This window comes from Hydra vulgaris, chromosome 10, assembly GCF_038396675.1.
Source record: "Hydra vulgaris chromosome 10, alternate assembly HydraT2T_AEP".
NCBI lineage: Eukaryota > Metazoa > Cnidaria > Hydrozoa > Anthoathecata > Hydridae > Hydra > Hydra vulgaris.
The window spans coordinates 29,782,547-29,795,000 of NC_088929.1; the positions used below are offsets into that span (position 1 = coordinate 29,782,547).

Genomic DNA, 12,454 nt, shown 5'->3' on the forward strand with positions numbered 1-12,454 from the left:
TCAAATTAAAAAATTAAACCATCTGTAAAATTAAAATAAAAAGTACGTTATTTAACGTTATTTGAGTAATTTACAACTGACATAGGTCATATTAGTGTATGGCAGAACCATTTTCCTAGACATTACTAAGTTCAACAAAATACGTTTTTAGTTACTGACACAAAATAATTACACTTCATCATGCTTTAAATTGACGAAAAAGTAAAGCTAAATTCTTGTTATATTTTTTTTAACATACCCTTTAATTAATAAGATTAATATAAAGTGAACGTAAATTATACATGAGTTAATAATTTTTTGGTATCCCCTTGATACATGTTTCTTTAAAAAAGGAAATTATCTTTAAAACATTAAATGCACACAACTAAATAAATTTATTATAAATAACTAAGCAATTGGGTACAAATACATTTCAAACAAAAAAAAGTTAATTTACAATCAAACGTGTGTAAAACAAATTGTAAAAAATATGTAAACTTTGATCATTTATACTGCATTAATGCGTCATATGACAAACCTAAAATAAAAATTGTAACAGATAAGTAGACCTAAAAGGTAAAAAAAAGCACAAAAAAAACTGGAAAACAATTTACCTGCTTTTCGGTAGTCTGTTGTCATACTTGCTGCTGTCATGATGCAGCTTGTCGGTGTTGTTTTATGACGTTATTTCATGTTGGCTTTTAGTAAACTTTAGTTTAATTTAAAAGACATCACAATAGATTTAAAATATTTTAATTAAAAAGCAAAATAACAAATGCTTCAAGGAGCCGAAATATAAACATTATAGATAAAAAATCAAATTGGAATTTATAAACTGCATACAATATACAGCTAAATATATTGTCTTGGCTTATAGTAAATTTTAAAAGCAGTGTTTTCAATAAATTAAACTACCAATTAATTTTTTTTAACAATAGAATGTAGCATCATATTATGATAACTGGGTAATAAATCAATTTAATTATATTTAAGTTTAATTGGTGAAAAACAAATAAAATTTTAACTGAAAAAAACCAAAACAAATTAAATATATAACATAATATATTATAAAAAAAATTACAAATTGAAAAAAAAAAAAAAAAAACAAATTATAAAAAAAAAGTCACCGAAGAAAAAGCAGCAACAAAAAAGTTATAAATATCTTCACTGATAGAAGACATTTACAACCTTTTGGTTGCTGTTTTTTCTTCGGTGTCTCTCAACACCTTGGTATGGATGAGCCCTCCATTTAAAGGAAGGCTCATCCATACCGTCATTACTACACCACTTATTGAAGGACCTCTCCGAGAGAGGCCCTGGGTGTTGGGAGCGATAACTTCTATATTGCTCAAATGTTAATGGCTCTAAAATTACAAATAGAAGGATATAATAAACATTAAAAATATTTGCAATTTTATTTAATCAAAGTATAAAGCATAACCTCACCATTTTCACAGGATGAAGAGAACGAAAGGGTGGAAATTTAAACTTTTGAAAAATTTTATTTTAATAAAAATATGAGTAAAGTGCGAACAGTTTAAAAATGTTATATTTGTATTAAATAATTCTTTTACCTATTGCACGTATTTCTCCATAAAAAATATATAAAATTTAAAACACAGCCCACCAGTTATGCTTCTACCAGACACTAAAGATAAAAAATATGCCTCAGAATAATTGATAAAATAATATTTACTTATAAATAAATATATAATTATAATTTTTTTTTTACCTATTCCCCTCATTTCCTCCATAAAGTTGTCTAAAGTAAGAAAAAACATAACTGAAGCTAAAACTAACAAAAAGACTAAAATCAACTATAAACTAAACCAAAACTATGAACTAAAATAAACATTCTTAATATCTGTACTTCAGAAGACAAAGATCGGTTGTCCAGTTTTTTGTGAAAATGAGTTATGTATGAGACTTTTTTAGTTTTTTCAGTATCTACAGAGGTATAAAGGCTGTTGTTCGACAACAATGTGAAACAAAGTTAGGTCAATATAAAGGGTTTGGTGTCCCCACAATGTTCAAAGGTAAAATGTCTGTTGTCCAGAAATGACTTTTCACTTTTTTTATTTAACTTTAAATTTTTAATTTTTGTCAAAATTGTATTTCATGTGCCTCAAGATAAATTAAATAAAATACGAAAAAAATAACATAAATTTAACCATCAAGAATAAGCCAATAAAGACTAATTATTTTACTATTTCCTCTCTCCTGGACAATTTCTAAAATGTGACAACCGACCTTTGACTTTTAAGGTACAGATATAAATGCTTCATTTATTTAACTATATTAATCATATAATTTATACTTAGTTTTTTTTCCAACTCTCCTCAACGAAAAAATAAAAATAAAGCTTAAGAACTTGAAGTTTTAAAATTCCAGTTACAGTACAAATAAACAAATTCTTATTAACAAATATCTAATAGCCAAAACACTGACTTATTTCAGTCTTCAATTCTGTGTCTAAACAATAAAACCACTTAAATGTATAGACATTAAATTATCTACTTAACTTTTTAAAAATAAATTCACTTAACTAATGTAACTAATACCTTTATTAGCTCTCTCTTGATCAACTAAAGAAAATAAATCTTAATTAAACTAACTTGATATAAAATAATATAAAGCATTCTTACTAAATTTTAAATTTCTTCTCTTTATTATTGACAATATAATTTTAAGTAGGACCTATGTTTTTGTGCTTATTGTATAAAATTATAAAAACCTCCTGTTTTACTTTAAAGTCAACAACAGCATTTTAAAAAACATTTTAGTTACTTTATAAAAAATAAAAATCCTTTTAAACTTACTACCTCTCTCTTCATTGTTGTCAACTAAACAGAAAAACAAGCAAACAATTGATAGTAAATTTTCAATTTGGTAGTAGGTTATTAAGTAGATTAAATAAATCTTTGATCTATTAATCTGCTCTAACAGTCTACAACCTTATTATTAAACTATAACTATTTTCTACAACCTGGTGTAATTTAACATAGATATATTTTTTAAGTATTTAAAAAGTATTTAAGATTATAATATATAAGATTTTAAAAACCTGAAATTTTAAACCTACTTAAAAAAAAACCCAGATATATTAAAAAGTATTTTTTTTCCTTTTTAAAAAGTAAAATGCTTTTTAACTTACTTTCTCCAATAATACTGTTGTCATCTAAACAGAAAAGCAAAAAAATATTGAAGTCGATTCTTTCTTAAATCTCTGTAATTACTTCAATATTAAAATAAATATTTAATCTTTCTGGATTGAATTAATTTACAAAAATTTTCGTTTAAACTAATTTATTATTGTAAAATTAATTTAAATCAACAAACATATATGAACTGCAATTTATATCATTTAATTATAACAAAATGAAACAAAACTTACTTCTTAGTAATTCAGCGACCAAAAATAAATATATATTTAAGAACTAACTACGAATCAGTAACATAATACACATCTAAATAAATACAAACCTTAATCGTAAACGATTTGGGACATTCTATTAATTTGATATAAAAAATAAAAATAAATATGCTTAAAAACAAATTTAATAAAAGTAATAGACATGTTAAGATATAAAAACATGTAAGCAATTAAAATAATTAAACAGAATATAACCTACTTGAAAGACAAATAGAACAGATATAGTAGAAACATGCTTTTTTAAATGTCTGGAAATTCTAATCTCAAAATTCCAGAACAGAAGAAAAACTAACAGGGCACAAGCAAAACTGTCCACCAATAAGCGTATGGACAGTTTTGTTTGTGCGCTGTTAGTTTTTTTAAACAAAACAACCAAGAGTAACAAAAAAGTAAAAGCGCATTTAATTTTAGCATTACATTATTACAAATTACATTACGATAGCATATTTAATTAATTACATTATGATTAGCAATTTTAATCAATGCCTAAAATAACTCATCAATGCATCTAACTCATTACGCAACTAATTAGTTTATTTACTTATATGTGCAGTAAACATATCTGGACATAAGAGCCAATTTGTCCTAACTTCATTTTTTGTGAATTAGTAAAATACAAATTTGATATTTATGTCGCATATTCTGTCTGGGACATATAGCCTTCTTATCATTATTTATTGCGATTTAATAGTAAACCGCAATCAATTAAGTCTTAAATCCATTTTATGAGCCAAAAAATCTTAAAATAGTTTTTTTACTATATTATCACATTTGATAGTACATTGTAGGTATTAATGTACATAAGCCAATTTAAACCAAAAATGTTTTAAATTGGCTTTTAAAGGTTGTCTTAAGTTCATAGTTTTTAACGTGACATAATTTCATATTTGTAAACCAAGCTGACTGCACCCGGACCTTGTTAAGTCTGTTCAACACAGATCATTTTTATATTATTTGTATGGCCTTTTTGTTTCAATAGTTTTTAGTAAACGGTAATTTGTTACCATTTACTAAAAATTCCTTTTGTTACTCGAAATTAAATTCTCTTCCCCGGTTTTGCCTTAATGGTGGCCAGGAGAATAGAGTAATCAAGTTTTTAAAAAAGACTTTTTACCGAAATAATAAAATGTAAAACAATGATTTACATATACAAGAATTTTTTCTTTTTAATATATATAAGAATTTAACATATGTAAGAATTCTTTCTTTTCTCAAAAGTGTTGCGAATGCAAACTAAGCTTATTAATTAGTTAAACACGCTATAAAATTTAAGTAACTCAATATTTGACAAATGCGCAAAACTACAATATTCTCCATGTTTTGATTTCAAAATTAAAAAAAAATTGAACTAATTGCATATATTTATATCATTTTAACTGACAAATATTTACAATAAAAAGAAATCAAGGTTTTTTTATAAATCGTATAAATTTGTCAATCGTAAATCTTAAAGAAAAAAAAAGATGGAATTATGATACCATAACCATATACCATATACCATGCCATAAACATTTATCGAAAATGTAACTATAAAATCTGTTTTGAAGTACAAAACAATTAACAATAATAAATAAATAAAAAAATCAAATTAAGATATAAATTGCATTTTTAGCATGCTGTCTTGCCTTTTAGTAAATAAATAAAAGCAGTAAGTTCCAATAATAAAACTACCTATTATTTATTTTTAACAATAGACACCAACGTGAAGGTAAACAAAGCAGTCTATCAACAAAACATCACAACAATAACACATAACAATAGAATATTTACACCCTTGATCCTAAAATCTAGCGAAAATAACAAACCAAATTAAAATAAGAAAGGCGAAATTAGAAAACCAATTTAAAGTTAACTATATTTATCTTTTTACTAAACATATAAATACATAAAAGTATATTTGTTTTTATATTCAATATTAGTTATTCAATTACTTCAAATTTAGGACATTAAAGCACTCTAGATTTAAAGATCAAGGTTGCATACTCTCTCATACACATTACGCTAAACATTAACAGACATTATTATGTGTTTCCAGAATAATTAAAAAAGGCTAGACAACACAACCTAGCTCTAAAGCAGTAACACTGCCTGGCACTAAATGCTGCCAAGTCACACCTCTGGTATAAGTACACCGCTTGGCTGGCAAGGTTATTAATCTTGCTCAACATAATGCCAAGTCACACCACTTTGAAAACAGATATATTTATCAAAAACTATGGAGAAAAAAAATTAAAATAATAAATAATTTATACATACAAAATGTGCTCACAACCTACAAACAGTAAATTTTCGAAATGAAAATCTAACAACTATAAATTAAGAACATTAGAAAATATAACATTATTTGTGTAACACTTTTTACCTACCATACCTTAAATGAGATGTTGATCAATTTTGAAAAACAATATGTTGCATGTTCAAGAACTAGAGCATTTAATAGTTAAATGCTCTAGTTCTTGAACATGCAATATATAGTTGACCATGAGAGAAACACGGTTTTTTGAGATATACCCCAACTCTATCAAATGTTTGACCTTGATTTTTATTAATTGTCATTGAATAAGCCAATCTGACAGAAAACTGACGACGTTTCAGAACAAAAGGTAAATTAAAATCTGATGGAGCCAACTGAATTCGAGAAACAAAAACCCATTTACCACCTGAAACACCTGTCAAAACCTCTTCATCAATATAATTATTTTGAAGAGCACAAACTTTCATTTGAGTACCATTGCATAACCTAGCTTTGAGATCTCATTTTTTAAGTAGCATAATTAGACACCCGATTTTCAATTTTAAACAATGAGGTGGCATACCTGAAAGAGTTAATCTATTCAAAAACACAACAGGAATGTTATTTCTTTCATTAAGGTATCAGTATTAATTTGATTAGCACTTAAATAAATTTTGACCTCACCCGGCAGACATTCAAGCACTTCTTCATTGATTGGTAATGAATCAACATTAGTTGGTGTTAAAATCACTCGGTTAGAATAATCATTGATCTGAATCTCCAAAAATCTTTTCAACAATTGATTCATTTTCTCTAATAATTCACTGATTTGGTATTTCAGTTCACCCTTTGAAAGGATCCTCTTCTTTGACAGGTATTCTTCCATTTCCAAGTTTTAGTAGCCATTGGGAAAATTCACCTTCCCCATCTTGTACTCTCATATTTTAAGTTAATGCAAACTTCTGCACCAATTGCGATTGCAAAGAACATTTTATACACGATTCTACTATTTCAGCTGGTTGTTTTCTTTTCACAACAGGCAGAATTTGCCTAAAGTCTCCACCAAAAAGAATGATTTTTCCTCCGAATGGAAAGTTGTTATTGCAAATATCTTTTAACAACCTATCAATTGCATTTAAGGCATGTTTAGATATCATGGATGTTTCATCAAGCAAAAACAAACTAACTTGTGCTATTATCCAATATTGGAACAAAATGTTTGAATAAGCCAAGCAATGTAGATCCATTTGTAAGAAGAGTTGCTGCTTTGCCAGTCCATGCAGCTGTAGCAGATTTATTGCCCCTACTTATGGTTTTAGCAATCAAATAATTATAAGTAAAGGTTTTTCCACTACCAGCTGGTCCATCCATGAAAAACAATCTAAAATGTTGATTTTCTACACTTGGTTGCTCATTTAGTGCAGCAAGGATAGCATTACATACATTTAATTGATTGACATAAAGCAACAGTCTCATTCGATTGGCTTCGTCAATAGATTGTTGAACATTTTCATCAAAATTTTTTAGATTTAAGCCTATAAACTCATCAAAACAGGCAAATTGTAATCAGCCAGCATTTTACCACTTTGAATAATAATCTTTTCAATTTGATGAAGATTCAGCTATTAGAAGTGGTACTGAGCAGTGAATGAAACCTTCCATCAAAGCTTCCATAAAAGCTTTGTATGTATTCCAGAGATGTAAAGGATTGTCAGGTTCATAAAAGGTCAAAATAATTGAAAACAACTGTCTAATTTGCTATGGCATACGTGTTAAAACCGCCTCAGAAAGAGTATTCTGCCATTCAGTGTCATCTTGCAACAAACTTTTCAAATCACATGCTTCACGAAATGTTTTAAGAACAATACCATTAGCAGTACGCACATCCTCCCAAGATGTTACTCCTTTTGCTTGCAAAAGTAACAGTCTAAGAAAAAACAATTCTCCAGTCGGATTAACTTTATACATTCTTACTATCACCTTATTACCACCCCTTTGTCTAACCTTCCATTTACAATGTTTATCATCAAATATAAAGTGATAAAGAATGTCTACATACGAATAGCAATGTGCTCTTTCATTTTCAGTATTTAACTTAAACCATGCCGTTAGGTGCGTATCAAGTTGAGCTGCATGATCTAAAGCCATTTGTTCTGCTCCTTCTCTAAAATACACTAATTGATTTTCAGGTAGCTGAATTTAAGGCGTATAATAGTGTGTGACATATGACTTATTGGATACTCCAAAACTCGCCACAATGCTTCAGGTGCACTAACATAACGACAATCTAAAAAAGTGTTTATTTCATCATGATTAATTTGTTCATTTATTTAAATATTGGCACAGTTGTGACCCTTGTATATGTATTTGTTCAAATATTTAACAGCCTTAACAGACATGCAAGCTTCAACATTAATGTGAGCTTGATATTTCTTTGATAACCATGGATTGTAAGGTACCACCCTGCGGTTATTTACATTGTTACCTTTAATATTGATAAAGCGTGGATAACCATTATGAACTGCTACTGTGTTAGAATTAAATTCTTTAGGATAGTTTTTGCTGCACACCCCATCTTTCATGCAGGGAGAATTTGGATTCAGTATGCCACATGGACCGTGAATCATGCAAGTTTTAACAACATCATAAAGGTCTCGATTAACAATCGGATCTGGAATTTCTGCAGATATTAAATTATTGAAATCATGTGCTGTTTCAAGCTTATCATTTGCAAAGTGAAGTAAAATATGAACATGTGGCAAACCACGCTTTTGAAACTCAATAACCTATCTTCCCCTTCAAGTAAAGACATTTTTACAACTGACACTGAGCAACCTTCTAGAGTTGCTTGACGAATTTCTTCATCTTCCACTTTAGCCGTGTTTTTAAATGCGAGAGCAAATGGGTTCTCTTTACTAATAATAGTTTGCAATCGAAACATTAAATCATTTATGCAAAGATCATTACCACGTTGTTGCATTCTAAAATTTACTGCTGCAAGTGGATCATAAATGTATAATTAACAATATGTCGGCAGATTATCTTGATTTGGTTTTAGATTACCTATATGATGAAAAACTTGACACATATTCTAAGACATGGCGGCCCATAATTCATGGGTTGAACTACATTAGCTTTAAATGAAGCAAAAGAAAGACAGGCATAATAATTTCTAATATATTTTAAAAAATTCAGATTGACATTTCTATCTGCATAATTTCCTTTAAATAAATTTTCTATATATTGTGGAAATGATGTAGGCTGCAACAAAACTACCTTTCCATTATGGCAACATAAAAAATGTGTTTCATCAGGAAATTTCTTAGCACCACAATGCTGAAAAATATTATTCATTTCTCCTAAATAATTATAATCTGGAATATTATTACTTCTTGCAAAACAATGCATTCTTTCGTATCTAGCAGCAATTCTAGCATTTTGTTGATTATTAATTTCATCTCACCTAAGCCTATCTCTTTCATTTCTGTTACAATTATTTTTAACTCACCTAATCAAGCTCTCCTCATTTGGATTTGAATTATTTGCTGCTTGTCAAGCAGCATTTCTAGCATTTGGTCGATTATTAATTTCATCTCGCCTAAGCCTATCTCTTTCGTTTCTGCGACGATTATTTTCAACTCGCCTAACCAAGCTCTCCTCATTTGGGTTTGAATTATTTGCTGCTTGCCGAGCAGCATTTCTAGCATTTTATTGATTATTAATTTCATCTCGCCTAAGCCTATCTCTTTCATTACTGCGACGATTAACTTTTCTATCAACATTTCCATTTTCTAAACTAATATCTGCTTCTAGTCTAATATCATCCATTTAAACTTCACTTTTAATTGAAAGTAGTAACAAAAAATCTTAAACGAATCCTGAAGATTGCGGTCTTTCCTATATAATTTTTTTTCTACTCTAAATAGCACACACAAATAACTTTTATATATAAAAGACTGTCATTTAAAATAAACTGTACAATAATCATCTGACTTTAAAAAATATATATATCAGCTAGGGAGATGTTTGAAAAAAAATTAGCTTAGCAAATAATAATTAAAAAAAATATTAAAAACATGCAATTCTAATAATAAACATACTGCTAACAAAGAAAAAAAAAAAAAAACGTTGTAAACCCTTTTTTGCAAACTTAAATATTATTTCTTTAAAAAAATTATGAGTTGACGTTTTTAAAAAATTCACAAAACTTTACAATATTTTGTTCCTCTATTACCACATAAATGCATCATCTGATAAATCTAAAATAAAAAATGTAACAAATAAGTAAATAAATAAGAAAAATGTTACAAACAAAAAATGAAAATCAATGTACCTTATAGAGAAAAGCTGTCGCGATTTACCAGAGTAGTAGTTGTAAAATATTATTATTTCATGTTAGCTTTTACAAAATAATTTATGCTGGAACATCATGATTCCAAAATATTTATGGCAAAATAATTCGTATTGGCTTTTAGTGAATGATCAAAAGCAGTGATTTTTAATAAAATTACCTATTTACCATTTTTAACAATAGGCACCAACATGAAGATAAGCCAAATGTCTATCAACTCAAAAGATAACAAAAAAACATCACAGCAACAACACACAACAATAGCACACACCATAAGTTAATACAATATGTATATAACATAACTTAAGTAAGATAACATTCATATATAACAGAACATAAGTAACAACATTAAGCAAAATGTTATTAAAATACATTATTATGTATTTTTAGAATAATTAATAATAAAGGCTTGGAAACAGCTAGACCTAAAGCAGTAACAGTTTGACACTAAACACTATCATGTAACCCTCTGTTATAAGAACATCACTTGGCCGGCAAAGGCGCAAGAAAATTTAAAAAGATTCAAAGTATACAAAATATATATTTACAAACAATACTCTTTACCTTCTTTTTTTTTCCATAAGAACTGTAATCCTCATCACAAAATTTAACCTTTACATACAATAACGTGTGACATGCCATGTCAGTGTTGTCACTGACACAATTTTAATTTATTTTTCTAAATTTTCTAAAAAATAACAAAAATAGTTAATAGCATCACAATTTCAAAGTAGTAATAACCATTTTATAGAAATAGCATTAGTTTAACTTTAAATAACATCCATACCCCTAGTTTCCTTATAAAAAATAATAAAAATAAAACTGCTAAAAGAAAAACTCAAACAAACAAAATATAAACGATTTAAAAAATTAAAATCCTTTCTACTTTAAATCTTTTCTACTTTATCTAATAAAAATTTAAATCCTTTCTACTTTATCTAATAAAAATGTATATATAACTATTTTATATACTTACTTCAATTATAATATGATCTTAACCATGATTGTTTATCTTAATAAGATTCTTTATGTTATATATCTAAACTAATAATTAAATTCCAAAAGGGATAAAGTTTCAACTCGCTTAAGAGATCTTTTTCAAATGACCGCGTGCATTTTGAGAACGCGCTCTTTCTAAACCTTGTAACTAATGAAACGACGTTAAAGATTAAACATTAAACGTTAAACATTTCTGTATTAAGATAATAAATATGTTTTAAGATAATAAGACTACCTAAAAACAATTTTCATACTAAATTGGTTTAAAATTATTTTGTTCTTTTAAATTGAAATAAATTTTATATTTTCAGATTTTTTTATTGTAGAAAGTTCGAGAGATACGCAATGCAGTAGAGTTAATGATTGCTAGGCTTGATACTCAACTCAAAAATAAGCTGTTAACTTTAATGGGTAAACTTTTTTTTTATATCATATACATACCTAAATATATAAATAAAAAAATAAAATAAAAAACTACCAATAAATATCAGTAATTATATTAGAATCAAATCATTATATTTCAACCAATGGCCTGTGGGTGACCATCTTTGATTTTCCTGATTTTTACATTTTGTTACGTGCATTATATATCGGGCTGGATACCGGATAACCGGATATCTTAAAATTATCTGCCCGGATAATTTTTGTATACAAAACTTTCAACAGGTATTTTATTAAACCAAATATTACAAAATATCACCACGGTAAAGATTCTACAATGACAAGTTTTGTTTGGAAGCTTTTTAAAATAAATGATCCTTCTGAATCGATAGCAATTTGCATTCCATGTGGAAAACAGATAAGCAGGGGATCTAATAATTTTGGTCAAAAAACTGCACAATCACGCCAAAAAGTTTCATTTAAAACAGTATGAAGAGGATATAATAAAGGCCTCGGTATTTAATCCCAAGCAGACATTTTTTTCAGGGAATGCTCTTCCTCAATTGTATGATGATATAAAGAAGAAAGTTTTTAATGAAATTAAAAAATCACAGTCCATAACTTTCATTTCTGATATTTGGACTTGTTCCTCATCTAATGAAACATTTATTTCTTTATCGGGGCATTGGATAAAAAATACTTTTGAACGCAAATATGCTGTACAGTGCTTCACATTTTACAGAATCTCACACAGGAATAAATATAGCTGGGAAATTTATCAATATGTTAAAAAGCTGGGAAATTAATTCAAAAAGGAGACATTTTAGTTAAAGATATGTCTCTAGGAAGTAAACTTGCTCAAATAACATTGCACAATTCATTTATTGCAGCTTGTGATTAAGGATGCAGTTTTATCCCAAAGATTAGTAATAGATTTATTAGCACGTAGGATAGCAGGCCATTTTAATCATTCATCAAAGGCATGTACAGAGTTTAAGTTAGTGCAAGATGTCCCCACCCGTTGGAATGGTGCATATTTAATGTTAGAATGACTTCAGAAGCTTAAAAGAGCAGTTCA

General features: G+C 27.7%; 1 protein-coding gene across 1 annotated transcript in view; it reads left to right on the plus strand.

The window, feature by feature from the left end:
- Window positions 1-12,454, plus strand: part of LOC100197314 (E3 ubiquitin-protein ligase TRIM37) — an 88,179-nt gene that overhangs the window by 39,070 nt on the left and 36,655 nt on the right. Inside the window, exon 10 of the mRNA XM_065807743.1 lies at window positions 11,322-11,406. Coding sequence (XP_065663815.1) covers window positions 11,322-11,406 — 85 coding nt within the window. The remainder of the gene's footprint in view (window positions 1-11,321; window positions 11,407-12,454) is intronic.